Source organism: Grammomys surdaster, unplaced genomic scaffold (genome assembly GCF_004785775.1).
Source record: "Grammomys surdaster isolate TR1022 unplaced genomic scaffold, NIH_TR_1.0 126059, whole genome shotgun sequence".
NCBI classification, from domain to species: Eukaryota; Metazoa; Chordata; class Mammalia; order Rodentia; family Muridae; genus Grammomys; species Grammomys surdaster.
Genome location: NW_021620869.1, coordinates 1,921,397 through 1,948,954, shown reverse-complemented (window position 1 = coordinate 1,948,954; position 27,558 = coordinate 1,921,397). Strand labels below are relative to the sequence as shown.

The window sequence follows — 27,558 nt, the reverse complement described above, 5'->3', positions numbered from 1 at the left end:
TCCCCAGTAGCTTCATGGCAATAGTTCAGTGATACCTCTCACAAGAAGCAGAAACTACAATGGAACCCTGTGTGACCATGAACCATGGTGATCTGTGGTTTTTCAATGAATTCCTTTTTCATACTTTCCGAACCTCTCAGCTTTAAATTTTTATTTTGGAGGAAAACAGTCAGTTCAGTAAATTACTCTCTCTTCACCTGTGTTATCTCTCTTTCCCTACCAAAAGAGGCAGGCCCTCTACCTGGATATTTGAAGATCCTCTCAAGGAAAAAAAAAGGGTTGGGGGGGAGGTATGGTAAACTGGAAATTCCCACATACTAGTTGATCATCAGGATAGTGTAAGCTAGACATCAAGGTCCTGAGAGACGTGCTACCACCTTTGTTCTAAGCCCCTGAGAAAGCAGACCACCCTTAGGGCAGAGGTCCTGCAGGTACTCAAAACCTGTGGGAGCCCCTGCTCCCCAACCCCAGAGGGTGCATAAAGTCACCTACCAGGTCTGCAACCATTTTCTGCATGTACTTAGTGCATTTTTCCACCTCATTCTTGGGGCCTCTGAGTTGCACAATATCACTTTTTTGTGCTGGGTCTGGAAAATTGATGATAACCTAAAACAAATAATCGAAAGACAGTGCACAATTATTCTAGACTAAGTTTTGGGGCAGCAAGATAGATCAGTGGGTAAAGGTGTTTGCCACTGATCCTGGTGATCTGAATTCAGAGCCACATAGCAGAGAACTAACTCCTGAAAGTTGTCCCCAGAGCACAATCCATATACTAGCTGTGCTATGTGTGCCTATGAGCATATGTTTTTAAAAGTGAAATAATGAAAATTCCCTAAGTGAAAATTACTATCACTTCTAGAAGTTAGAGAGTCCTTTTGGGGTTGGCAGTGTAGTTCAGAGGCAGAGCACTTACTGCATACACAAAGCCCCGATACCAAGAAAAATAAACCAATGGAAGGAAGGAAGGAAGGAAGGAAGGAAGGAAGGAAGGAAGGAAGGAAGGAAGGAAGGAAGGAAGGAGTGCTTTACGGCAAGCTTTACCTCTGGGAATTTGTCACGAATTTCTCGAATCCGTTCACCTTTCTGCCCAATGATTGTGCGATGAAATCTTTGTTCAATGATTAGATCCTTGGTGCGCTCATTTTCCTAAAATATAATTGAAGTGGATGATGCCATTCCTCATGAGGAAGGCTGCAAACTTCCCATCACCACTCATCCCATGTGTGGTAGTGAGTTGTCTAGAGCAGCCTCAAGAAACATCATGCCATCAGGAGTGCCCACTCGGGATACCTGCTTAATCTTGCTACATTACACTATACTTGAGGTGTGCTATCTCCCTGAACACAGAGTACAATAAAAGAATGGATTGCAGGGCTCTTCAGTCATTTAGTGCAGTCACGGTAGCATTAACCACTAAACTGAGCAAGAAGGGTGAGTCTCCACTAGAACAAGAAGTTCAACACCCTCACAGCAGGGACGCACTCCTCGAGTACAATGGGCTTGGACTACATTCCCTACTAGGATAATTAGAAAGGAATGGCTCATTACAGGGCACTGAACCACACCTGTCTCAATGTCCTCCACTGTCCCCACTAAAGTGTGAGAAGAAGGAACAGGCAGATGGAATCAGAAAGAATACCCATCAGCCCATAAAACATTTTCAAGAATTCCAGTGGATCAGACTGGTATCTGGTAACAGTAATCAGTATAGGCAGAAGACCCTCCAGGGCAAGAGGCCCATTATAAAAAAAGCAGATCCTGGGCTGGACACTAACCTCAGGAACAGTCAGAGGACAGCAGAAGCCTGGACTTCATCTTGGATTACAGTAAAAAAAAAAAAAAAAAAAGTAAAAACCACTTCCCATGAAACATTTCTCTCAGGGCTGGAGAGATGGCTCAGTGGTTAAGGCTGCTTTTCCAGAAGACCTGGGTTCAATTCCCAGTGACGACACGGTAGCTCACAACTGTCTGTAACTCCTGTTCCAGGACACCTAACACCCTCACACAGATATACTAAGTAAATTATTTAAAACAAAACACAAAATATTTCTTCCAATTTGAGGTTCTCAGTGTGGTCAGAACATGAATTAGAACTGATTCTCAGGTCCTAATCAATGTTTTTGGACTCTTAAAAGCCGCCGTGACTTTCATGTGGGGCCAGTCATGACTGCTAGACTTGACTAGTAAAAGAGTGGCCTGGCTCGGATACCATAAATCTCATTACTGGGTGTCCCAGGCCCACAGGGAGGGAGACTGCAGAGATCCTTAAGTCTGGCCACACAGAAAGTCACCTCCTCGTGACTTTTAAAGTCTAGAAATGACAGCCCATCTGTGAAGTTATAGCCAGGGATATGGGATCTCTGTGCTCATCTAGCACTTGGGAGGAAGAACAAGACCATTGGTGATCTCAAGAGGACAGCAGAAGGAACATGGCTCCAGGTAGTCAATAAAATGTGCTTTGGAGAATTCCATGCTCCAGGACCACAATTCTAGCAATGCTTTTCCTCAGAAGCAGCCAACAGGCCCAAGCCGGCACCTCTTGGGCAGGGCCTGGGTGCTTGGCTTACCATGCGAGACGCAAGCTCCAGCAGCTCCCGCTTGGCCTGCTGCACACCCTGTGGGTCTCCCTCAATTCGGATCAGGTTACTCTTTTCGCTGTCAGGGGGGATGCGCACAGACACTTTGTACTGGTCTTTGATTCTGTTGACTTAGGACAAAAATAAATACATCTTGAATATAAAAGGAATGGCAGTCTACTACTGACTAACAGCCAAGAGGATATGCCCAATAATCAAAACCACAGTATGAATGCTTAACATACAAACAAACAAACAAACAAACAACCTAACAACGCTCTTCGACAGACTGTGAAGTTTCTAGGGCACTGGTCTTCCAGCTTTGAATATAAGCTATGACTTCAAATGAGCCAGGCAGTGGTGGCACACGCCTTTAATCCCAGCACTTGGGAGGCAGAGGCAGGCGGATTTCTGAGTTCGAGGCCAGCCTGGTCTATAGAGTGAGTTCTAGGACAGCCAGGGCTATACAGAGAAACCCTGTCTAGAAAAAAAGAAAAAAACAAAACAACAACAACAACAACAACAAAAACCAAAAAACCAAACTTCAAATGAATGAGTGATGACTAGTGTCAATTAGTATGAAAAACAGCTGGTCTTGAGCATACACATGGTTTCAGAATATCCAAAATATACCAGATATGAATATGCAAGTAAAACTGGAAACGAAATACATGTATTAAATAAGGACATGGCCACCCAGGGACCCAATTCACCCTGGAAAGTTAGGGTCTCATTAAATAACCCTGGCTGGTCTCCAACTCAGAGATCTGACTGCCTCTGCCCTCTTGAGTGCTGGAGTTAAACGTGTGCATTTACAATTGCTCCGGGGCCCCGCCCCTTCGAGGGGGGACCGCGGTTTTGGGGAGTGGTACACTAGGAGACTATGCTGCTGTGCAGTGGCTCCAGGGCAAGTGTCAACCCAAACTGAAGGCTTTAAGCTGCTGTGCAGTGGCTCCAGGGCAAGTGTCAACCCAAACTGAAGGCTTTAACGCCTTCTGCAAAACAGCGTTGCAAAATCTCCTCCCATCACTTTCTCTGGACAGAACATGGTGACCTGTCCATTGTATAGTCAGGAAACATGAAGCCTAAGATGGGCTCCACAAACAGCAGGTGATCAGAGGAAGTAATGTGGTAGGACCAGTATGACCAGCTGTTCCAGAGTAAGGAAGAGCTGGAGGTGGGCTGGGGAATAAGCAGTAGATTTCAGATTATGGAAGAAAATGAGGGTTTGTAACTGGCAGGACACAGTACTTTGACCATGCTACAGTTCTGTGATTCTTAATGAGCAGAAATGAATTTCAGAATTGTACGATAGTACTTCTTCATATCTATTAAGTAAACTCTACAGTTAACTAAAACAAAAAGCAAAATTACACCAGCAAGTCGATGGTGTATACACAAGATTCAAGCTGCCTGTGAAGTAAGTGCCAACCGAGGTCACTCTGCTAGGAAATCACCACTGCCATGAAAATGGCACAGATATAAGAGTACGGCCAGAGAGGATGTATCTTTAATAGACAACTGTGCAGCAAACAGGCGTGTATTTACAAGCAACAAAAACACAACACATGGGGACAAGTCTTTAGAAATCGCAAAAGGATCTGCTGAAACTCTGTATAGCATAGAGTTGATTCAAGAACACACAAGCATGTCTTATAGAAGTATAGCCATACAGGAAAAGTAGATTCAAAAAGGACCTGAGTGGTGACATACACTAAGGCCAGAAGATCACCAACTCAATTAGGTTACATAATACCTTATCTAGGTACAGATACCCTGTCTGTGGTTGAAGGACTCCTTGGGCTAGCACTTTCAAGGGTCTGGATTTAATTTCCAGCACTCAACATGGGGGTTGGGGTGAGGTGTGGGGTGGGGAGGCTGCTCACTTGAACGTATTACTGAAAGTGCATTTTTTTTTTTTTTTTTTTGCTTTTCCTGCAATCTGAACTAACGAATCAAAGCCCTATCTTGAGATAGTATATGACTATTCACTTAACAGCAATCTGCTCTGAGTTCATGGACATGGTCACAAGTCTGGAAGGTAACTGCAAGAGCCCCACAAACACTGGTGGGCTAAGTGTAGCAGTAGGGATGAAATGTAAAGACAGAATTTTCAGCTAGGGAGGACTGATTTCTGAAAGTGACAATTTACCTTAGCCAAAAGGGAAAAGGAAAGTGGTCTCTTTAGGAAGGGGGAGGAAATTGCATCAATTTCTATGACAATAGTACTCTGTCTGACCCATCGACTCAGCACTCAGAAGGCTGAAGCAAGAAAGTCATCAAGGTCTCAGAGAGGCCTTCCCCAGGGCTGCAGGGTATTGGCCTGCCACCCTGTTGGCCTTACTCACTGTTGGCTCCACTCTTTCCAATGAGGTGTCTGTGGAATTTATGGTCAATGTTGATCTCTACATAGTCCATCCGATTAATCTACAAGGGAAGAACAAACATTAACAGATGAATGCTTCTAGTTCCAAGATATGCCTGGTCAATTAGAAATTCAGAAGACATCCAACTTGCCCTTTCTTTTCTTTCTTTCTTTTTTGAGATGGGGTTTCTCTGTGTAGCCCTGGCTATTCTGAAACTCGCTCTGTGGACCAGGCTGTCCTCAAACTCGGAGATTCACCTGCTCCTGCCTCTTGAGTGCTGGGATTAAAGGTGTTGCCACCATCACCTGGCAGGACTTAACCTTTCTATCTCAATGACCAGGAACTGATGATGTATAATTGTCCCTCTGGGATCCTCAAAGGTCCCAACCTTAAAACAATTTCCTTTACCCAGAACTCTGGGGCTTCAGGCATCTTCTGTTTCAGAACCTATTACATTCAATAAGGCTACTCTTCTGTTTCCATGACCACCCACAAAAGACCCAAATGACAAGATTTATACCTGTTCCACCCTACCAGAGCCTCCCTTGTAGCTAGCCAATATCCTACTTAGAGGGCACTTACCAGGTCTTTGACCATTCCTTCAATCTGTTCTTGGGCTACATTCACATCCTCTGTGGGGCCCTCCAGGGTGATCTTGTCCTCACCTTCTGTGAACTCAATGTGAACCTACCAGACCAAAATGAGGGAAGGAATGGCCAAAGCCAAATAACACACTGTTATGTAACTGTACAGGTAGTCAGAGTCTCATCCACCAAAACCACAAAGAGCTGAAGGGAAGGGCTGAAGGATGGCACTAACTATCATGGTCTGAGGTCTGATACACCCTCTTTTTGCTGAGAATAGGAGCTGGGAAGCCCTTTGTGTACAGACATCACCACTGTTCCTGTTCTCAGGAACTGTCTTCCCTTTTGGAAGGCAGACTTCACTTTGATTATATAGAGTAAGACATGAGACAGACAGTATTTCGTTTCCTTTCTTTTTCATTTGTGTGTGTAAATCCGTGTGCCTAGGAACTTGTCTGCAGGAACTTGAAGTAGATGTCAAGGAACATCCTTCATGACTCTTTCACCTTATTCAAGAGGCAGGTTCCCTCACTCAAACCCAGAGGGCTGTTTCTACCTCCTGAGATTAGAATTACAGATAGGCTGCCATGCACACTTGGTGTTAATACGAGTTCTCAGGAGCCAAACTTTAGTCTTCGCACTTTCTCAGCAGATGCTTTAGTGGCTAAGCTATTTACTCAGCCCAAGGACAAACATTTTAAAAACAAAGTGATTGAGTAAAGCTCACTTTTCCCATGAACAGGCCACTGTCTCGCTTGCTTCTAACATACAAAGGTAAGGTAGCTGGAAAGGGAGAGCAGATTGCCTATATCTAAGTAAATCATTAGTAATTTTAAGGCTAGAAAACCTGAAATGACAAGTGAGACAGACAGCACTAATGTCAACAAATAGGAATTAGAGTGACAGTGGTCTCTCTGCTGTCTCCTGGTAAGAACAACACAGAGTATGAGAAGGTTAGTTACAAACAATTCAGTTCCCATCCAAGCGTCACTCTTCAAATTACTATGAAGTCATTACGCTGTAATTACTAAATTCACAGCTCAGACATTTATTAAACCTATTAATGAAAACCCTCTCTGGTTACAAAGACCAAAACATAGTGCATATGCCAAAAAAATACTCTTCCATAGTTATTACTGGAAGGTAACTATATCAACAGGCTAACTGAAGCCTGACACTACCCCATCTTCAAAGCATCCACATGACAAACAGCAAACAAAACCATGTCAGGCAATCTCAAGACACCAGATTGAAAACATTTCCCTACCTTTGGCATTTGCTGAGTGATTTTGGCCAGGTTCTGCCCTTTCTTACCAATGATGAAACGGTGGAGCCAGGAGGGGGCAGAGACGGAGGACACTGTAAAACTGTTGGCCTAGGGGAAAAAAAGCAGACTTATGGGTTTGTAGAGTTCAAGTTTATGATAAAACAAAGGTCAAACCAGGTATGATAGTGCATTGCTTTAAACCTAGTACTGATGACACTGAGGCAGGTCGATTTCTAAGAGGTTTGAGGAAAGTCTGGTCTAACATAGCCAATTTTATTAAAACACAAACACACACACATATAAACAAACAAAAACAAACCCAAATTGCTCATGTAATAGTATAAAGGTGGAACTGGAACACAGTTCAGTAAAGTACTTGCATGAGCTCTGGGACCTGATTTTGACACCCCCCAACCCCAAGCTGGATGTGGCAATGCATATTTGTAATATTACCGGAGAGGTAGAATACCCTGGGGCTTGTGTTTGCCTGCCAGCCCAGCCCAGCCCACTTGGGAGGCTCTATGTTGAGACTGTTTCTCAAAAACAAGGGTGTAAAGGACTTTGAGTGATGACAACCAAGGATGTCTTCTGGCCTTTATGTACACCAACAAACATGCACTAGCACATACACATGCACACTCTCACATAAACACACACAATTGGGCACATTTCCACTGTGCATGGGTCTCCAGGATATGCCAACAAAGAGCTAATCCACAATGGGTCCTAGGAATTATTAGAGCACACTTTAATCTTAGAGGAAGCTACCTTGGCATAGACTTCAGTCAGCGCCTGTCCCAATTTTTCAGGCTCTCCTCTAAGTATCACAGTCTCAGAGATGCTGTCAGAGGGCGGGATCTCAACAGAAACTCCAGTTCTTTCCAGGATCTCTTGCAGTGAATTGCCCTTTGGCCCGATGACATACTTGTGCTGAGATTTCTTCACCTCCACCGCAATGGTTGTAGTCTTCTTCTTCTATAAGAGCAGTATAAGGCAGTCAGCAGAAAGGATCTGGGCATGGGCAGCTAGCTCACTGCCAACAAAGTCCAAAGGGAACTGAGACGCGGTTCTCAGTAAGCAAAGTCAGGACCAGCCTCCTAGGAGGTTCTACTTCTCACTACTGGACTGTCTGAGTCTGGTCACTTTTTGAGTAACCAGACAGCTTTCCATTTGTTCCCTTTTTTTCTTACAGTTGTTGGGGATGACGCAGGGTTGTGCTTGTTAGACAAGAGCAGAGCTATATGCCAACCCTACTTCTTCCAAATAAGGAATAGGCTCTATACCTCAAAAAGTATGTGCCAATCCTGTGGTAGCAACCTACCAGTATAGTCACAGACCTGAGAAAGGATAAACACATAAAAAAAAAAAAAACCAGGACACCACTCCACAGGGTACCCAGCAGGCCAGGAACATAGTCACTCGAGTAGACACATACCAAGCTTTGTGCCCAAGGGCAAAAGGGTGCAGGGTAAACTATGGTATTAGCCAAATTCCCACACTCAAATCTCATTAACCGTTCTCTTCATGGGCTCTGCCACCTCCACACTGTACCTTTTCCTCATAAATCTTCTTAATACGAGCCACAGCCTGAGCCAGCTGCTCCTTCTCTCCAGTGAAGACGATTTCTGTACGGTTAACACTGGGTGGAGGGATGTTTATTCGCGTCCCTGTCTCCTGCATGATTTCACCCACAAGTCTATTGTATGGCCCAGCGATGAAGGGGTGGAAGGCTTTCTCCACTTCTAGCCTCTCTACAGCACGCTTGTCCTGGAAGGACAGAGGGAACGCCTGATGAGAACATCTGGAGCAGAGAGGCCTTGCCCAAGTCACTGGCAGTCAAGGCCTCCCCCACACAGGGTGCTTCAGTGCAGGGCAGGGTGGAGGGCCACAGGCACTGAGAGGCCTCACCTGCTCAGCAGAGATTAAAAGGACCTCATGGCGAGCTTTCTCGATGCCTTCTTTGGTGCCAGTGATCTTGATCTGATTACTGGGGTCATCTGGGCGTGGGATCTGGATTTTGGTTGCAGTTTTTAGTTCTAAGTCTTGCAGTTTCTCTCCGTTTTTGCCAATAACAAAGCGATGGTGCTCTTTAGGAATGGGAACAGTTGCTGAGGCCTGTAACAAGAGAGACCAACAACAACAACAAACCTCCTGATATGGTTCTTATAAAGCATACTCTTCTGAAATATCTCTAACTAAAATGTTCAACAACCATATCTCATCCCATTACAACCATGAGAGAGCTCAAACACCATGCCATGGTCACAGGGAGCCTATCTAATCCCCACGAGGAACATTTCAAGTGTATCTGCACCACTGCTTAGACTTCACTATAGAAGACAGAAGAAAATATCGGACTACATGGAGAAATTACTATTTCATTAAATTCTTTTTTTTTTTTGGTTTTTCGAGACAGGGTTTCTCTGTGTAGCCCTGGCTATCCTGGAACTCACTCTGTAGACCAGGCTGGCCTCAAACTCAGAAATCCACCTGTCTCTGCCTCCCAAGTGCTGGGATTAAAGGCATGCGCCACCACCGCCCGGCTATTTCATTAAATTGTTAAGATTTGTAACAAGGAGAAAACAAAATGACTCTCAAAATCAATAACTTCCATTTTAACAACTGTGAGTTAGAGGGTGGAATGGTAGGGTACAGTTCAGTGGGACAGAACTTGATAGGCACGGACAGACCCTGGCTTTGATCCCACCGTGGGAGCAAGGGAGAGAGATATACACAAGCTAACACCATCACACACAAACTACTAAAGAAGGCTTAAATCACAAAGATATCAATGCTTCTAATTAAAAAAAATTACTGGAGTTTTGAACTTAAAGTTGATGATAAACTTCTCTGGGCCTGGCACTGGGAGGTGAAGACAGGATCCTGGGGGCTTGTGGCCTATCAGTCTAGGCAATTGGTGACCTTTAGGCATAGTGAGACACTCTTATCTCAAAAAGAGATGAAAACACACGACACCTGATGCTGACCTCGGGTCATGACATGTGCACATACCTCCCCTCCCCAATTTGCACGGGAAAACCGGAAAACCAAGTAATAGTACAGTACTAGACAGAAGGTAGGAAAGTATCAGCATAAAGAAAGACTGACTAATGGTCCAAGACTTGGAACCCAGGAACAGACGCAGGGCATTGTGGATACTGAGTATTTGATGAGAGCCTCTGGTCACACTGGGAGGACTGCTTTCTGGAAACAGTGTGGATGATAAACAGCCATGTGGGAAGAGGTGAACTTGGACCAGCATTTCACAATACTGGAATACAACCCAAATCATCAAACTGAGAAAGAACACTCATATACATGCAGAAAGAAAATAGGGATAAACTTTCTATGACTTCAAGCAGAAAATTAGTTCCTCATAATGACAACATAATAAAAACAATAACTGTAACTATAAACAGGCCAAACCTTAATAGAACAAAGAGATTATAAAATAAAAAATAAAAAACAAAAAAATTTTTTATGCCCAATGAAGAGATTGGAAGCTCTTCTAATGTAGATTCTCCCAAATTGAACAAGGTGAATAGTCTGACATAAAAAATGTACAGAACACTGGGTGGTGGTGGCACATGCTTTTAACCCCAGCACTTGAGAGGCAGAAGTAGGCAGATTTCTATGAGATCGAGGCCAGTCTGGTCTACAGAGTAAGTTCCAGGACAGCCAAGGTACACACAAAGAAATTCTTGTCTTGAAAAATCAAAAGACGATAACAGATATTTCACAAAAACAAACAAACAAACACCCCCCCCAAATACCCTGCAAATGAAAAGAATATTCTAGAAGCTGCTTGCTTGGTAAATTACCAGCCAAGTAAGTTAAAGAAACTGAGTTCAGGTCTCCAGCACCCACATAAAAATCTGGGTGCAGTGACACAAGTCTGTAATTCTAACAACGGAGAGAAAGAAATAGAAGCTAAGTAGATATTTGGAGCTCACTGAGCAGCCCGCCACACTGGAGCTCCAGGTTTACCAAGGGAACCTTTCTCAAAAAATGAGGTGGAATGTGCTCAAGGAAGAGAATGGAACGTCCATTTCTAGGTTCCACATACACAAGCACACACCCAAATATACATGGATACACGCTTTTGCCATACACAAACCAGAAAAAGCTTATTCGGCTATGTATGTATGTCTCCAAGTGGCAAAACACTAAATATTAGATGAGCCTGGTTCTTTTATTCTGCAGATGGGAGAACAAGACACTAAACTTATAAGGGAGGAAGCATACTTGTTGCTGGTGGTCAAAGAAGGTATTTAAGATCATCTTTTGGCCTAGAACTCTCACTTCCAGGATTATCCCAAAATACAGACCAGTAAAAAAGAAACAGCCCATGAATAAGACTTTTTTGTTACATAATAACAGTAAGAGCCTAGAAGTCACCAGGAGCTTAAAACACAGCATAGACTCGGAGTCTAACACACTGCTGTCTATACACTGAAGAAAACCAACGCTTGCTGACACACAAGACACTATAGAAAACAGTATGAAAACGACATCAAGGTAGAGATTGGGGTTTATGGTAAGTTGTATTCTGCTTCTATCTGCAAAAGTTAACAATGGACACAATGAATAACACATGCAGGGGTACACAGGGATGTCCCAATATAAGGAAATGGAGGGACAGGTGCAGACTATTTTATATGCTGGGAAAGAGGGCTTCTATTCAGCTTTGACATTATAGTCATGTAAATGTTGAAATTTGGAAAAACTCAAAATAAACTCAAACAAATGGTAGAAAACACAGAAAAAATATTTTGATTTTAAAAACACTGCCATTTTTTCATGTTAAGCAGAAGTACTTTGAACATATGACAGTCCCTTCTCCAAATCTTCCCTTTGGCAGCTCTGCCCTCTGAGAGGACCCAGGAACCTGGCCACTCTATCCAGCAACTGCAACGGGCCTGGCACTTCTCCTCTGCATTTCCCACTCCCAAAGACCTAGGGAAAACATTCCAAGATCTTTGGAAGCATACAGCTAAGATCATTCTGAAATACATTTTTGTGATAGAAATTAAGAAATTTAGATTACTGGGTAGCACAGAAAGCTGCCTGTCAGGAGGACACTTGAGGGGCTCTTAATCAAAGATGAGGGAGGAAGCTCCACCACGGCCTTCAAGCTCACAGTGACATTAGATGAACAACACTCCTTAGTGTGAGAAGGCATCCATGGCACATGGCAGCTGAGGCAGGATCGTGAGTTAGAGGCCAGCCTGGGCTGCACTGTGAGTTCTAGGACAGCTTGATTCTCTGATCACCAGTGAGGATGTGGTCAGAGAACCAATACAGTCTGGAGAGGGAGTCTTAAAATGTCACTAGTAGAAGCAGCAACTCCTTTGTACTTGAGAAACTTATGTTCCAGGTAGACAAGTAGAATATTTACTGATAATAATTTTATCCTTTGGCACACATAAGTTTATCAGTAACAACAAAATTAAATTTGCACAATAAGGACATGGATCTGCACATTTTTTACACAAAGACTTAATCCTGGTTGAATATTAATACCATAGGACACACAGCATCTGCAAGCAATGTTTTTCAGGGTTACCATTTTGATTTTCTAATAATCAATGCTGAGAATGAAAATTTTATAAATATGTAGTAACAAATGGCAGAAGTACATTAATACTCATTGCAGAAAGTCTTGGAAATTTGAATCAAAATTCATTTAACATTTCTTTAAAAAAATTAAACAACTCAGCCTCTCAAACATTCTTATATAATACAATCCAAAGATAAAATAAAGTTTGACAATACCTGCTGAAGAGTGACAGCAGAAAATAGTAAAGGAGAAAATGATTGATTGTTTGATCTATTGATCTACCCACTGATCTACCTACCGACCTACCTAAGGGTCTTCTACAAGTTAAAATACTTTACTCGGGGTGGTGGTGCACTCACCTTCAATCCTAGCACTTGGGAGGCAAAGGCAGTCAGATCTATGTGAGTTCAAGGACAGCTAGGGCTACATAGAGACACTTGTCATCAAAAAGCAAAAGAAACAACAAAACACAGTAGGTATTTTACCTGCCACCACTGACAGCATCCCCAGAACAACTGATTTATTTTATGAGTGTGTATGTGTGTGTGTGTGTTTAGAGTACAACTTGGGGGAGCTGGTTCTCTCCTGCCATGTATGTTTCAGTGACTGAACTCAAGCACCAGCAGGCACCTTTCCCCAGGAAACTGTCTTGCCAGCACCATCATACATTTTGAGATTAACTGCTGATAAAGGTAGGAAAGCTCTTCTTTCCTAAGAGTGTCAGTCAATTTTAAAAATAGATGCAGAAAACCAACTTTTAAATAAACTTTGCTAGATCACCAGTAAACTACTAGAAAAGGATAAATAAAGCAGAATATACCCTCTATAACCAATCTCTATTAACCAATCTCAGAATCGGTTCATTAAAAAAAAAAAAATAAATCTGTGATGACACATATCCTTACCAAACAAGCTGAACATGAAAGCAAACAAGCTCAAGGCCAGGCATGGTGGCATGCGCCTTTAATCTCAGCACTTAGGGTCAGAAGCAGGAGGATTCTTTGAGGCCAGCTTGTCTACAGATTGAATCTTCTTAGGACAGTCAGGTTTACATTGTGAGACTTTGTTTCATAAACAAAACAACCCCCCAAAGCAAGAAATAAGGTAACCAAGCTCTTAGCACCCAATACCAGTCCATAGGAAATAATGAAGGGAAGCAGAGCAATCAAATACTAACTACCCGGTAACAAACCAATGGCACAGAGGACGTGCATGTGTGCATAAGGGGAGGCACTGTTATGGAGACGTGTGATCCACAATCACATGAACTTGAAAGACATCGGAGACAGAGACTAGCCAAAGGGCCTTAGCATCTCTTTTAAAAAGTAAGATAATAATATAGTAATTAAATAGCATACTATTTACAGGTATAATGTTATTTTTTGAAATTTGATTTAAAACTTCTCAATCACATAACAGATACTCAACCATGTAACTGGTAAACAGATTATTTCAGAGCCTAGTACAATACCAGTCACAGTGCTACACAATCACAACTCACCTCTGTGACACTGAATTGTGTAATTCCATCAAACTGCCTGGGGCTCAGAACCATCTTAAAGACTTGTGCCGTTGTCAGTGGCAAAGCACGATCATACACCCCCCCCCCCGTCCCCCACAGCTGTCTAAAGGCTCAGCAGCAAGTGGGAGTAACCCCATCTCTAAACAAACCGCGCACATAGTGGCAGCTATCCTGTCATAGTTTAGTAAGAGTCCCTGCCTTTTTCTTCACCTTCAGGGAAAATGCGTTACAGATCTGTTTTGTACTCTAATGGTCATCAGATTGCTGGGAATAGAGAAAAGTATCTGATCTTTTACTTCCCAAGTTTGTGGCCTAGAAACTGATGATATACTATCTATCAAGCTCGTTGGCTTATAAGTATCTCAAGCTCTGGGAAAAGCCTTAATTTTCAATACATTTAACTCAATGGCTGATCTGACTTGTAGGTACCCCAGTTCTATCATTAATTTAGTGGTTTTTCATTAAAATCTCAAAAGTTCTAAATGTAGCCATTCTAACTCCAAATACCTACGGTAGAAAGAATGCAGAAAAGCACTGGTCTGTAACAGAATGAACTAAATAACAGGGATGCCAGGCCTGGGGACACCCACCTGTGTCTGTAGTCTAGCAACAATGTCTTTCCGGGCTTTCATGACGGCATCCAGCTTCCCTGAGACCATGATGGAGAGACCTTGGTCTTTAGCCAGAGAGAGCTCCAGGTGAGCACCCGTCCTCTGCATGATCTCAAGGCAGATTTTTGCTTGTTCACCTTCTCCAAACTGGTTCATGTCCTTATATTTTCTCTCCTCCAGGGGTACATGAAACACCTGTTCAAAAAAAGACCCCCCCAAAGACTATCAAAGAAGAGAAGAATGACTATATACAATATGTATTTACTAATCATTCACTCACTAAGCGGTGACCTCGGACAAGGCAGTTAGATGGAGAAATCACCCAAAGGCAAGAGAGGCCAGCACGGTGGTACACAGAACCATGCCCACCACACAAATGAAAGGCAATGAAACAGAACGCCTGTGAAGGATTTAAAGGGGAGTGAGTGACTGGGTGACACAATGGAGAGATCTTTCTGAAGAGACAAAGTAGCAGCCATCATAGGAAACAGCAGGGGCAGGCTGCACAGGAGGCAGGAGGCACAGATAGGTAGAATCAAGAGTTTTAAGCATAACGAGGTTTGCTTAGAGTCAGGAACTTTATGGAGAACTGAGAAAGAGCAGGGGTCAAAGAGATATCAATTACCCAACAGAGGTCTGAACCATTCAAGAGACACATTTAACAAGACTTAAGATGACAGCAAAGCCATAAAGAAAAGATCAAGATGCAGTTGCTTATGTACACAAAGACAAGGAGTCATGGTTACATGGGTGATAATTTTCTACCACAGCCAGGCGTCAGTCCTAATAGTCATCATAGCATCCTAACTGTAGCTAGCGGAGATGAGCCAGTCAAGTGAAGAAAACCAGGAAATTAGAAAAAAAAAAAAAATATATATATATATTTATACTTTTTTGAAACAGGGTCTTACTATATAGCTCTGGTTGGCTTCTGAATCACCCAGCCAAGACTAGCTTTTGACCATCATCCAAGTAGGAAGGGCAGACTTGGCAACTAGGGATCACACTGAATAGAAAAGCACATAGCTCCATGAATGTGACAAATATGGCTTATCTCAAACTCTGTGCCAGCCCAGAGTGCTAGGATTGGATGATTATGGCAAAAGGTGTGCTCTACAGAATACCCATCCAAAGTGTTCATCCACAGTGCATATTCAAAACCTATCGGATCTAACTACTTCCTACAAGAACAGTTAATGCAAAAAGAAATGGGGCTTCTACCTGAGTGATGACAGAGGCCTTGATGGGCCGGATCTTGTTACTCCAGGCTCCAGCAGGTTCTTGGGCACTTTCCAAGCAAGCTGCTTTCTCAGGAAGTGGAGGGAAGGCATCCTTGTAGGTTGGAGGGTCGCTTTCCTCTTCTGAATTTAATGTGGCAACTAGACCAGAGAACACATATTAGGAGGAAAATACAATTCGACATTATACAAATAAAAACAAAGGGTTTTAGTAGGATCCCTCCACTAGAGCAATGGTTTCAGTGAGCTCACAGCTCTAGGAAGGACCTCAGTCACCAGGCCCAGCACCCTGAGTGTGCCGACCTGGATGGGGCTAGAGACTTCTAATCTCCAAAAGGGGAACTGTTCTCCCTCTACATGGTCCCACTATGAAAGGTGACAGTATCAGCCCCATTTTACTATTGAGATGTACCAAAACTCTTGAAGGCATGCTTATGACAGATTTTTAGGTCCTCATATTTTCTTTTCTTTCTTTTTTTAAAAAGATTTATTTATTTATTTTATGTGAGTACATTGTCGCTGTCTTCAGACACACCAAAAGAAGGCATCAGATCCCATTATAGATGGTTGTGAGCCACCATGTGGTTGCTGGGACTTGAACTCAGGACCTCTAAAAGAGCAGCCCCAGTCCTCATATTTCATTTCTTTCTTTCTTTTTAAATTTAATTTTAATTTTTTACTTATTCACTTTATATCCGCTCACTGCCTTCCTCCCAGTCACTCCCTCCCCCCAAATCTTTCCCCTGTCTCCTCCTGGGGATTCCAGCTAGTAGAACATATCCAACATACAGACGACAGCTTTTGGGATAGCCACATTTTCTAATAGTACAAATGCAAATCATAACTATAAATGTTTGACATAGATAGAGTAGAAGTTTAAGCATTGCTTTTAAGAACTACCTTTGAAGTAGGTTCCACACTTTCCTTTGTAATGTATAAAGGTGAAATTAACTCACATGGGCCTGTCTATGATGAAGACTCTCAAGCCAAGACAGGGAACAGCAAGACTTGAAGAAACCATGGCCCCTGATATTAATCATGTTCATACTTTTGTCCAATGAACCATGATCTCCAAAAGCAAGGGTATGACTGCTTTGGTCTCTAGGGATGAGCAGTATCTACCAGTAGCTGGGCCTAAAACACAACGAAGCATGCAGACATGGAAAGGACAGGATGACCTTTGGAATTAGATAGGCCTCTAGTCCAGGGTCACTGCTTCCTAGTCTGATGGTAGTGGTGTGAGCAGAGACTGATCTCTTGCACAGCCATTTGCCCTCGCAAGAGACACTACAGAGAGCTGCACTCAGGTCCCAGCTCCTGAGAACCAGACCACCAGCAGTGTCTTAGGAATGACCAACACAGTGGCCACTGGGACTGAGTGGGTCAAGTGTAGCCAAGAAGTGAAATTTAAAATTTTATTTCATTTTAATTTAAGAACTGATATTCAATTCCATTATAGGAAAACTTACATATATTATAACTTAGAACAATTTACTCTTTCACTGTAAAATTTTAGAAACTCTAAATATAATTCAAGGATTGGATTAAAAATACCATCTCTTTAATGTTAATGTGTGTTTGCATCCATGTCACACTACACACGGAGGTGAGAGACAATTTGCAGGAATCGGCTCTTCCCCTCAACTGTGTAGGCGCTGGGACCACATTTAGGCCACCAGGCTTGGTAGTAGGCATCATTACCTACTGAGCTGTCTTGTCAGCCCAGGTCAAAGACTTTTGTATGAAAAATTAGTTTTCAAATTAAAATGCCTTGTACTTATAAATATATACACTAAAATTTAAAGAAAAATAATAGAAAATAGTTGGCTTAGAGATTTTTTTATATTGTGCTGTTATAATGACATTTTTTTTTAATATACATTGGGTTAAATATATTAAATATATAGTGGCACATGCCTATAATCCCAGAGGCAGAAGGATCAAGAGTTTGAGCAGCAAATGTCTGAAAATACTCAAAAAACAAAAACAAAATAAACAAAATTCACCTGTTTTCCTTTTTATTTAACCTAGGTTTATAAAACTTTCAAATTGCTTAGGTGGCTAGCATTCTATTCTACTAGACACTGCTGGTCTTGATCCTGGCCAGTGGCCTTTAAGAACACAGAAGTCAGACCTCACCTTCATCCTCAGTGAAGTACAGTAATATTTTGGGATGCTTCACAGTCACTATTTTAGTACCTCATAGTTGGAAGAGTAACTTTGAAAAGGATCCCACTAATAGCCAGTTGTTAATTGGATTTCTAGGAAACTGGCCACGTTTGCAGCTCACTGTTTCTGCATTCATTCCTCAAATCTGTGCAATCTTCCTTATAACCAACTAGTACAAATGAGCACAAAAGCCCAGTCTCAGAGTTAACAAGAACTTGTAAAGGGGCCTGTCACCTTTGATTTGTTGTGGAACCAGCCCACTTCGATGTTCAGCAAAACTCTCTTGGGTCAAAACTGCAACGGAGCTCATGGTTGATCTCACGTCCACACAGTCCTAGTAAGACACTGTATCAAGAGAAGGGAATCAGGGAGCAGAAAGCCCAAGGACAACTAACTATAATCATCTATGGGACTGCCATTTTAAATGCTTTGGTCAATGTTTTTAATCTCCTTCTTGTAAGCTATAGTATTTATTTCCTCACAAGGTCAATGTAAATTGTTCAAGCTTCCAACTGAAGGGTGAACATGGGAACTACAAGTAAAGCAGGGTCCTAGCCCACCTGATTACTTGTTTTCGCAGAAACTGCCTGTCACACAGTAGAAAAGACTTGGCTAAGAGACCTAGTGCTAGGTGTGCACCATTTACCCACTGGAGAAGCCACAGAGAGATGGCCTTAGTAACAGCTTATTACCTCCCCCAAAACCATGGGGACTCTGGGACTATTGGAACCTGCCACGTGCCTGACTCAACTCTGGCACAGATCAACTTCAGAATCATTCTAACTCCATCTTGTTTTGTTAATTGTTCAAGATATGCCTGATGCTTATAAAAAGTATAACAATGACAGTTACTACAATTTGGATGTGTAAGGTGCTTATCCAAAAGAACCATTTCTAATATTTTCAAACATCTCAGGAATGGGGTTTAGGGGATGGACCTCACAGTGCTTCATGGTGACAGTGTAAGAGATCCAACCTTGTGGTAAATGCTTGAACGTGTGGTCTTCGGCCACTCTTGCCTAGGTGTGGGAGGGAATTCACTCACAAGAGAGAAAGAAAACTGGCTTAAAGCACAGAATTCCTTACTCTAGGACAGCTATGGACATTGGCTCTGAAGGTCCCAGTTCTCCTTAAAGTTTGGTGCAATTCAGTATTCTTAGACACAAGTGTTTCTTTACACCATTATGCACCAAGTATCTTGTTACATGCACATCTTGGCAAAATGCAAGTACTTTAATAAATTATGCAGCTGGGTGTGGTGGTGCACACCTTCCAGCACTCAAGAGGCAGACACAAGTGGATCTCTAAGGCCAACCCAATCTACAGAGTGAGTTTCAGGACAGTTAGGGATATTCAAAGAAACTTGGTATCCAACCCCCCCCCCAAAAAAAAGCAAAAACAACAACAACAAAAAGATCTTAATTGCAATAAAATAAGAACTCATCCCAATTAAAAAAAAATTTAAGCTCAGTATTTTTAAAGAATATTAAGACTCAAGTCCTGAAAAAGCATAATTCACATGTAAGACAAGATTAAACACGGATGTAAGGCAGAGGGCACAGCTGAAGGGCAGGTAAAGTCAGGGAGACACTTCTCATGGCACAGAAGACTACACCTAAGGAAAGGAGATACAGGCTATAACTCACACATCTTTGTGTTCCAGGCACAGAGGTCTTCAGAAAGGTACTCAAACTTACCAGCAAAATGGTCAGTAGCCAGAAAGTCCGTCCTGAGGTTGCCTCTGTCAGCCTGCCAGCTTTTACTGGTATATGGTAGGAAGGGAGAAGAGAAAAAACAAAGCAAAACAAAAAACAAAAAGGTTACTTATCCATAAAGATAACTTAGATCTTCTCATCTCTCAAGAAAGAAAGGGCTAAATATTCTTTACATTTGACATCTAGTTTACCAAGTTAGGCAAATTTCTTGGGAAAAAACTCCCACAAAAGATCTAATCTTAGGCATTAACTTTGAACAAGACACAGTAGAACTTGAGTCATCTCAAACTCTCAGAGGGCAACTCTTCAAGGGATCTTAGAAATGATCTGTACACTGGATCCTTGTGATTTCTGCCGGGCTGACTCTGCTGTGAAGTTAACTGTGGTATATACAGCAGAGTGCAGTCCTCATGCTCAGCTTTCAGAACAGCCAAGGGTCCCTGACTGTTTAAAGAATTCTTGGAGGCAGCGTGGTGGCACACACCTCTGATCCCAGCACTTGGGAGGCAGAGGCACGTGGATCTCTGGAGTTCCAGGCCAGCCAGAGTTTCAAAGTGAGACCTGTCTCAAAAACAACAAAACCAAAGAATCCCTGGTATCGCTGCAGTTCCTTTGTTCTTGCTGTTGTCCTGTAAAAGTCCTTCAGTCCCTTCTAATCCACAGAGATTTAAAAATCAGGTCATAAAATTGCAAGATTCAAAGGCCACCCAAGGAGGCCAAAACTTGGGCCTATAAACTTTTTCCTATTTTTTGGTTTTGAGATAAGGTCTCTCTGAGTAGACGATGCTGGTCTTGAACTCAAGAGATCTACCTACCTCTACCTCCTGAGTTTTGAATTAAATGTGTGTACCACCATACCAGGCTCTGCTCTCACTTCTTAAATCCGGATACCCACCTCACTTTACCAAGCTAGGTTCACCCACGTGACCTCGATTATTATGTCTTTGTCTTTGCTGCTATTGACCAGTGTTCCTGCTTTATCCAGGACAAGGTAAGTCTCCAGAGAACTAGTTGCCAAGACTACACAATATATTGCAGTGTACAGATGCAACATAGGGCTCTACACAGGATATTTCTTTTAAATATGCTCTCACACTTAAAGATCTCTTTCCAGCAGTGAATCAAGTGGTTACTGAAAGCACTTCCATGTCTAAAGCCTACTGTCCCTGCCAAGGAAGAAACCAGAGTGAAGTTTCTAGGACTCTTGACACATACAAACACCCTCTGGCAGGCAGGCACAGCAAAGTGGACCTCTAGAAAATTCCAGACAGGTCTGACAAGATTCACTGGGGCCTAGCTTCCAGATTTCAGTTTGTCAGAGCTTGAGGCAAACAGATCACAATTAGGGACACACTAAACAGAGAGTTCAGGTATCATCTGGTAAGGCTTAAAAAAAAAAATTAAATTAATGACTCAAAATCCTGTTAAAGACTCAATTTAAAACACATACCTGATACCCATATGTAAATACAGAACGCATCTTACTGGAGACTCGACAGTAAGCAATTTTATCGAAGGCTTTCTATGTTCTCAGTAATGCCCATCTGTATCTGGTTTAACGCAGCAGAACCTATGCAATGTTCCCTCCACCTTTACCCACTGCTTCTTGTTTTACCTCTGACAAATACTCAGAGGCCTCACCAGCCGCACCTGGATGCTCATCTTGCACAGCTGCCCCTCACAGCTGCCCATATGGCCACCATCCTGCATCTCCACTGGCTGAACTCAGGACAATAGGATTGGAGCCCAAGATCTGGTATCTCAGCCTTCTGCTGGATTGAATCATACAAGTCAGGACTGAAAGACTGAATAATACCCTAGTCTGATTTTCCAATACCACCAGAGAAAAGAGTGCACGACATCCGCGGGAGGCCAGTTCTCCTGCCTCCCTGGAAAGGTTTGGTCAAGTAACAATGACATTTAGACTGAGGCTACCTCCACCACCTTTCCCACAAGAAGCTGGGGTCAGTCATCATCCAAACATGGATATTACAATTTGGTTCTTAGAGCATAAATGAAATGGCATAAAGAGGTTGAAGCCCAGAACCAGGGAGCAACAGGGACACCTGTAAAAGAGAGGTGAAGCTGTAGCAGCTTGAAACCTGTTGTTAATCTAGAAAAGAGAAAGCTGTATGTGAAGAATTCTTTTTGCGTCTGAATAAGGAAGTATTTAAACTGATTCCCTCTGCTAGGTTGTGCCAGCTCCTTATGTAAGGGGCAACAGTATGCAAGGAGAATTCAGTTATGCTTCAGAAAGTAAGTCCTAGCAACGTCAACTAGACTTCTTTATACTGTAGGCCAGTCTGCATGGAGGACATGAAAAACCTCCAGCTTGAAAACCTTCAGCTGAGATGCAAGTTTCTCTTCCAAATTTTAAACTGTTCACTTTTATGTCCCCAGAAGTCTTTCGAAGGTACCCTCTCCCCACCAAATACAAGTACAAACTCCAAAATTAAAAAAGAAAACCCAGCTAGGCTGAGATCACAAACTATGTCTGTGACCACCAAGGCCGGCCTAGTGCATTACCCAGCTCTGGAAGTCAGAGACCCAGTCTGGGAGGAACTTTCGCAGATGCCACCTCAGCATGGCCCTCCCACCGGCCAAGAGCGCCCGCGGGCGGGGACAGGCTTAAAGGGACAGTATCCTGCTCGGCCTCCCTGCCTTTCATCCAAATTCGGTATTTTTCCGTAATGTATTTTTCACCCATGGACCCTGGGGCGCATCCAAGTAGTACTTGGGCTGGGAGTCCTCCAATGACCACGTAGCCAAACGCCGCAGGTGAAGGTGCAGCGAGGCACCGCGCGGGACATACGGGCCCCGGGTGAAGATCCCAGTTTGACGCGAACTAAGGCGCCACTGACCTAGCTAGGTCCGGTCCACAGCCCGTACGGCTCGTACGGCCGAGCTGGGGGGAAGGGGTGCGGGGGAGGGGCCGGCTCGGCAGCCCACGTCACCAACCTGGCCAGGTCGCTCCCCTCCCCCAACGCGGCGGCCCGCCCGGTGAGCTAGTAGTCCAGGCGGTCCGGGCCCGCAAGCAGACCCGCGGCGCGTGGCGGACTTGGGAAAGTTTCTGCGCTCCAGCGCGGCCATGCGCAGAGTGACACGTAGCGGCCCCCGCCCGTCGCGGTAGCTGGAGACCAGGCGCCTGTGCGGCGGGGGAGCTGGGGAACCGACCCTGGCCGCGCTCAGCGGAGACCCCCCCGCCGCCCCGCCCCTGGCACCTCCGCCCACCAGCTCGCCCGATCCTCACTCGTGAGTGTGACCACCCGAGAGTCTGTCCGTCTGTCGCTGCCGCTGCGCGGGAGAAGCCGGGACGCTCCGAGGCGCGGCGCCGGGGCCGCCGCTGCTATATAGGGCGGAGGCTCCAATCCCGCCGAGACACGTCAGACCGGCCGCCCGCCCCGCCCGCTGCGGGGTCCCTACAGCGCCCGGGGAGCCGACAAACTCTTCAAGAGTTCTGCGGCCAGACAGGGGGCGAGGAGTTGGGAAGTTAATTACCTACGGAGAACAAGCAGGCCCCAGAGCCAAAGGTGACGGAGCCGAGGCCACCAGAAACTGTGTCACCAAAAGAGAAAAGAAAGCTCTGAAGACTTCGGACAACAGACAGCTGGGAAAACCATTTTAACCATCCTCTAGAGCACTCCCAGATGGAGCACATTCTCATTTTCTAGGGGATCTCTTCCTCCTACTCCCACCTCTGCTGCAAATCCTTACTCCATTCCTCACTGTCAAACACAACAAACTCCAAAACTTGGGAAGCCCTCTACTCAGTATTATTCAGGGTTCCATGTGTACAGACCAGCCCGCAGTGAGTTCCTTCCTCTCCCATACTGAGTTGGATAGAGCTGAACCTCTGCCCTCAGGATACTTCCTCCTTTGAAAAGGGTTAGCTCTGCCCTATTGTGTTTATTGACAACTACTTGAATTTGTACATATACATCGTTTTGAACCTCTCCTGAGCTGACATGAGCACATTACTGACCTATACAGCGCAGACAGGACAGTGAGCTGCATCAGCACAGGATATGACCATGAGATGCCCCCCCCCACTCCCTTTTCCCCACTTCTGACAACGTTTCACTGTGTAAAAGTTTTGTCTCAGCTTCCCTCTCTAGCACTTGCATTACAGGTGTGAGCCACCAGGTCTGGATAATATGTGCCTTTCCAGGTGCGTTTTTTGTGGGACAATGGTATGTGGAAGGGACGAAGAGGCCTTCTGTAGTTTTCAGTCTAAGGCTTACAAGCATTTGCAGCAGTGAACAAAATAAGCAATCAGACTTGATACATACGTAAAGGTAGCAGCTCCGTGATGGGCTCTCGCTTGAGGGACTGAGAAGAGCTGCCCTAATTAGACTTCAGACTAATGGAAAAGGGAGAAAAAGGAATGTGATGAAAATGGGATGGAGTTGTTGAATAGGAAACTATCTGCAAGTTGACCTGTCAGTATTCAGAAGCCCAGGAGCCAGTAATACAGCTGACAGGAACACCACAGCTCTTCATGACATAAATCTCTGAAGGCAAAGAATGTGCACTGCTTAAAAGACCCAAGAGCATTTCCAAGCTGCCAGCATAGTCACCGTGTGATATAGTTTCCTAAAGCCTCTGTAGGCACCAAGTTGTCTTTCCTTCTGTGTTAATACTGGGGTCTGCAAGATGTCTTTCCCCGGAGACTAACCAACCAGCAACTTGAAGAAATGTTTTTGTTGTTCTTTTGTTACTGAGGTCTCAGGGCTGTGAAAAGGGAGATGTGGAGAGGTAAGCACCCACAAGTCTATGTCTGCTGTCAAGGGATCTCCAATGGAGTTAGGAAGTCCACACTAAGTACAAGCTGGCACAGTGCCTGCTGTACAGAGACCTCCATGGTTGTGGTGGTATCCTGTAATCTCAGTACTCAGAAGGCTGAGGCAGAGTATTGGGAGTTCAAGGTCACAGTGGGCTACAAAGTTATCTGATGTTTCAAAAAAATAAAACAAAGCATGGACTTAATGAAGACATTGTTCTTTCTTTCTTCCTTCCTTCCTTCCTTTCTGTTTTTTTTTTTGTTTTTTTGGTTTTTTTTTTTGAGACAGGGTTTCTCTGTGTAGCCCTGGTTGTCCTGGAACTCACTCTGTAGACCAGACCGGCCTCGAGTTCAGAAATCCGCCTGCCTCTGCCTCCCAAGTTCTGGGACTAAAGGCATGCGCCACCACCGCCCAAATGAAGGCATTATTAAATCAAGGAGGGTATGGTAACATGAGCTTGTTATCTCAGCACATGAGAGGTAGAGCCCCAAGGATTAGGAGCTCAAGAACAACCTGGCCTATCTATATAAGATTTTATTTCAAGTGAAAAAAGATGAAATATGAAATGATAAACATGTACCACAAAACAGCCCAGATGCTCCTAGAGTGCTGACAATTATTATGACTAGCTAGCTTCAGTATACTGAAACACAGAAATGTCAACTCTAGCTGCCTCAAAAAATGAACACTGGTCTGCAATATTTTGGTACATACATCAAGGAACATGGAATATGATTGCTGATTGCTTAGGGTGAAATGTTAGAACATAGTCATACTCTCCAATTCCCCAAATCATAATTCCCTAAAAGGGCTATACTCTAAACAGAAAGTAGGTCTAAGGGGAAAAGGAGAAGACCAGCAACATAGCAACAACTAGATGCTCTGACTGGTCTGGACTGGGAGACAAAAGCATCTCTGGAGAGTGCTTAGAAACATGGGACTACAAGTCCTTTAAATCCCTATTATCTTTTCAAAAAATTAACAGACAGAAAGTAGGCATACTCAAGATAGAATAAATTTCACAGAGGATTAAAAAAAGATATTGACAGATCAATTACAGCATAGAAGGTGACAGTCCAAAGTTCAAAGAGTAAGATGCAAGGGGGTTAAGAGATGGCTCAGCAGTTATGAGCACTTACTTTGCAATCATGAGGACTGGAATTTGGATCCCAGCACTCATGTATCAAACTGGGCATCCATATAAATATCTGTAGAGTGTGTGTGAGACACACACACACACCCCTCTTTTTAAAAAAGGGAGTGGAGAGATGGATCAGTGGTTTGTTGTTCTTGTCAAGGACCCCATTTTGATCCCCAGCACCCACATGTAAGCTCACAATTATTTATAACTCCAGTTCCAGGGTATCTGGTGTTTTCTTTTGGTTTCCCTAGGCACCAGGCACCATGTGATACAGACATAAATGCAGGCAAGACACACATACACATAGAAGTAAACCTAAAAAACAAAACAAAAATTAAAAAAAAAAAAAAACCAGCCCTAAGTGTGTGGCCCAGTGGTTAGAGCACATGCCTAGCATTCATAAACTCTGGCTTGCTCCCTAATGCCATACAAATTTGTAAAACTACAATTGGAAAAAATTAAACTATATAGACTTAGACACAAGAATCTGAAATAATATAATTATTTAAAAGCATGAAATAAAGAAATAACCCACAAAACATGACATTAAATAAAACAACCAAACATACAAAGGAACAACAGAAAGATGGTAAGAATCATGCAATGGCTTTCAGAGCTGATGCTGTAGCTCAGTGGGGACTGCTTGCCTAGCCCTCGCCAGCTCCTAGGTCTGATTCCTGGCCACCAAGATAACTTACAAAATACATCGTGGAGTACAGGACAGGGCAGTCTAACATGTTCTAGTAGGATTCATAAAGCAAGACTACAAAAAAAAAAACCCAGAAAATGGGAAAATATTCTAGGACTTAAGGATACATGACCTCTTCCCCTGTTGCTGGACTATGGTTCAAGAATGGAGTCCTGTGAGAAATTCTGAGTGCTTCGAGAAAACTCCAAGAAAAGAATTTTGTGTCCTCAGTTTCTTCAAAATGCAGAATTGTTCTTGGAACGTGTTTTTGTGTTCCTCCAAGGTGTAGTGGAATGAGTTTGCCTCAGTTTATTCATTATTGCTTACTGATGTTATTGAATTAAATGCTTAAACTATCCTTTATACGCCTCTATGGAAGTATGGAATTTTGCCATGTGCAGCTTGTCCTTGTGATTGTACACTTTATTCATGTGACTCTTAACCCTCAGTGTAAAAACGTCTGATGCTCTGAATAAAGTTGGTTATTGCATGAGAGTTGAGTCTGCCTCATTTATAGGCTCCATTTTCCCAGGTTCCACTGTCTCCAGAATGGTGAGACTCTCTACCTAAAAATCAACAGAATAATTTTGATCTACACTAGGCACGCTACACTAGTAAGCGACAAGGGATGGTACTGCTAGTAGTTAGATCACTCAAACTGAGACTGGTGACCAGGACTGTAAATATATATGGCACAGATTATACTTCTGCTAATGTAAACCCCTCCTATGACTATGTTTAAGTAAACCTGCAAAAATATTCTAATAATGAATATATCAAAATTGACTTTTCTTTCACAGATGTTTATTATCATACATACAGTTCAGCAGCTTAAAATAAAATAGTCCAAGTTCGGGGTGGGAAACAAGTAGCTCTCTTTAGTTCATGGTTTCTTTTACAGTTTGTCTTTTTTTTTTTTTTAAAAAAAAGTAAATGTTCAACATTTTTTCCTAAAAACAAAACCGAAACCCAAACCCTTATTTATTATGTGTGTGGTGGGATGCATGTATGCCACAGCTTGCAATGGCAGTCAGAGGGCAACTTTTGGGAGTGAGTTCTCTTTCCACCATATCAGTTCCAGAGTCTAAAAGAACTCAGGTCATTATAACTAGGGCAAACACCTTTACCCACACCAAGACGTCTGGCTAGCTTTTTTTCTTAATTAAAAAAAATTATGCCTGCTGCTGGTGGTGGTGGTCGTGCATGCTTTTAATCTCAGCACTGGGGAGGCAGAGACAGGAGGATATCTTTGAGTTTGAGGCCAGTCTGCTCTACAGAGTGAGTTCCAGGACAGCCAGGGCTACACAGAAACCCTGTCTTGAAACAAAACAAGTAAT

The 27,558-nt window shown here is 43.3% G+C and overlaps 1 protein-coding gene across 3 annotated transcripts in view; it reads right to left on the bottom strand.

The window, feature by feature from the left end:
• Hdlbp (high density lipoprotein binding protein) overlaps positions 1-27,558 on the bottom strand; it is a 69,639-nt gene that overhangs the window by 15,752 nt on the left and 26,329 nt on the right. The window contains exons 1-14 of one of the 3 annotated variants that reach the window (XM_028755444.1): positions 22,862-22,983; positions 19,594-19,658; positions 18,131-18,241; positions 15,711-15,868; positions 14,469-14,684; positions 8,705-8,911; positions 8,348-8,563; positions 7,565-7,771; positions 6,797-6,904; positions 5,528-5,632; positions 4,928-5,006; positions 2,571-2,710; positions 1,045-1,149; positions 493-606 (exon numbers count right to left, since the gene is read on the bottom strand). In XM_028755444.1, the coding sequence (XP_028611277.1) occupies positions 493-606; positions 1,045-1,149; positions 2,571-2,710; positions 4,928-5,006; positions 5,528-5,632; positions 6,797-6,904; positions 7,565-7,771; positions 8,348-8,563; positions 8,705-8,911; positions 14,469-14,684; positions 15,711-15,868; positions 18,131-18,206 (1,731 nt within the window). In that variant the 5' untranslated portion in view covers positions 18,207-18,241; positions 19,594-19,658; positions 22,862-22,983. Of the gene's footprint in view, positions 1-492; positions 607-1,044; positions 1,150-2,570; positions 2,711-4,927; positions 5,007-5,527; positions 5,633-6,796; positions 6,905-7,564; positions 7,772-8,347; positions 8,564-8,704; positions 8,912-14,468; positions 14,685-15,710; positions 15,869-18,130; positions 18,242-19,593; positions 19,659-21,261; positions 21,351-22,861; positions 22,984-27,558 lie in introns of those variants that run through there. The other 2 variants (XM_028755445.1, XM_028755443.1) reach the window with 2 other exon arrangements.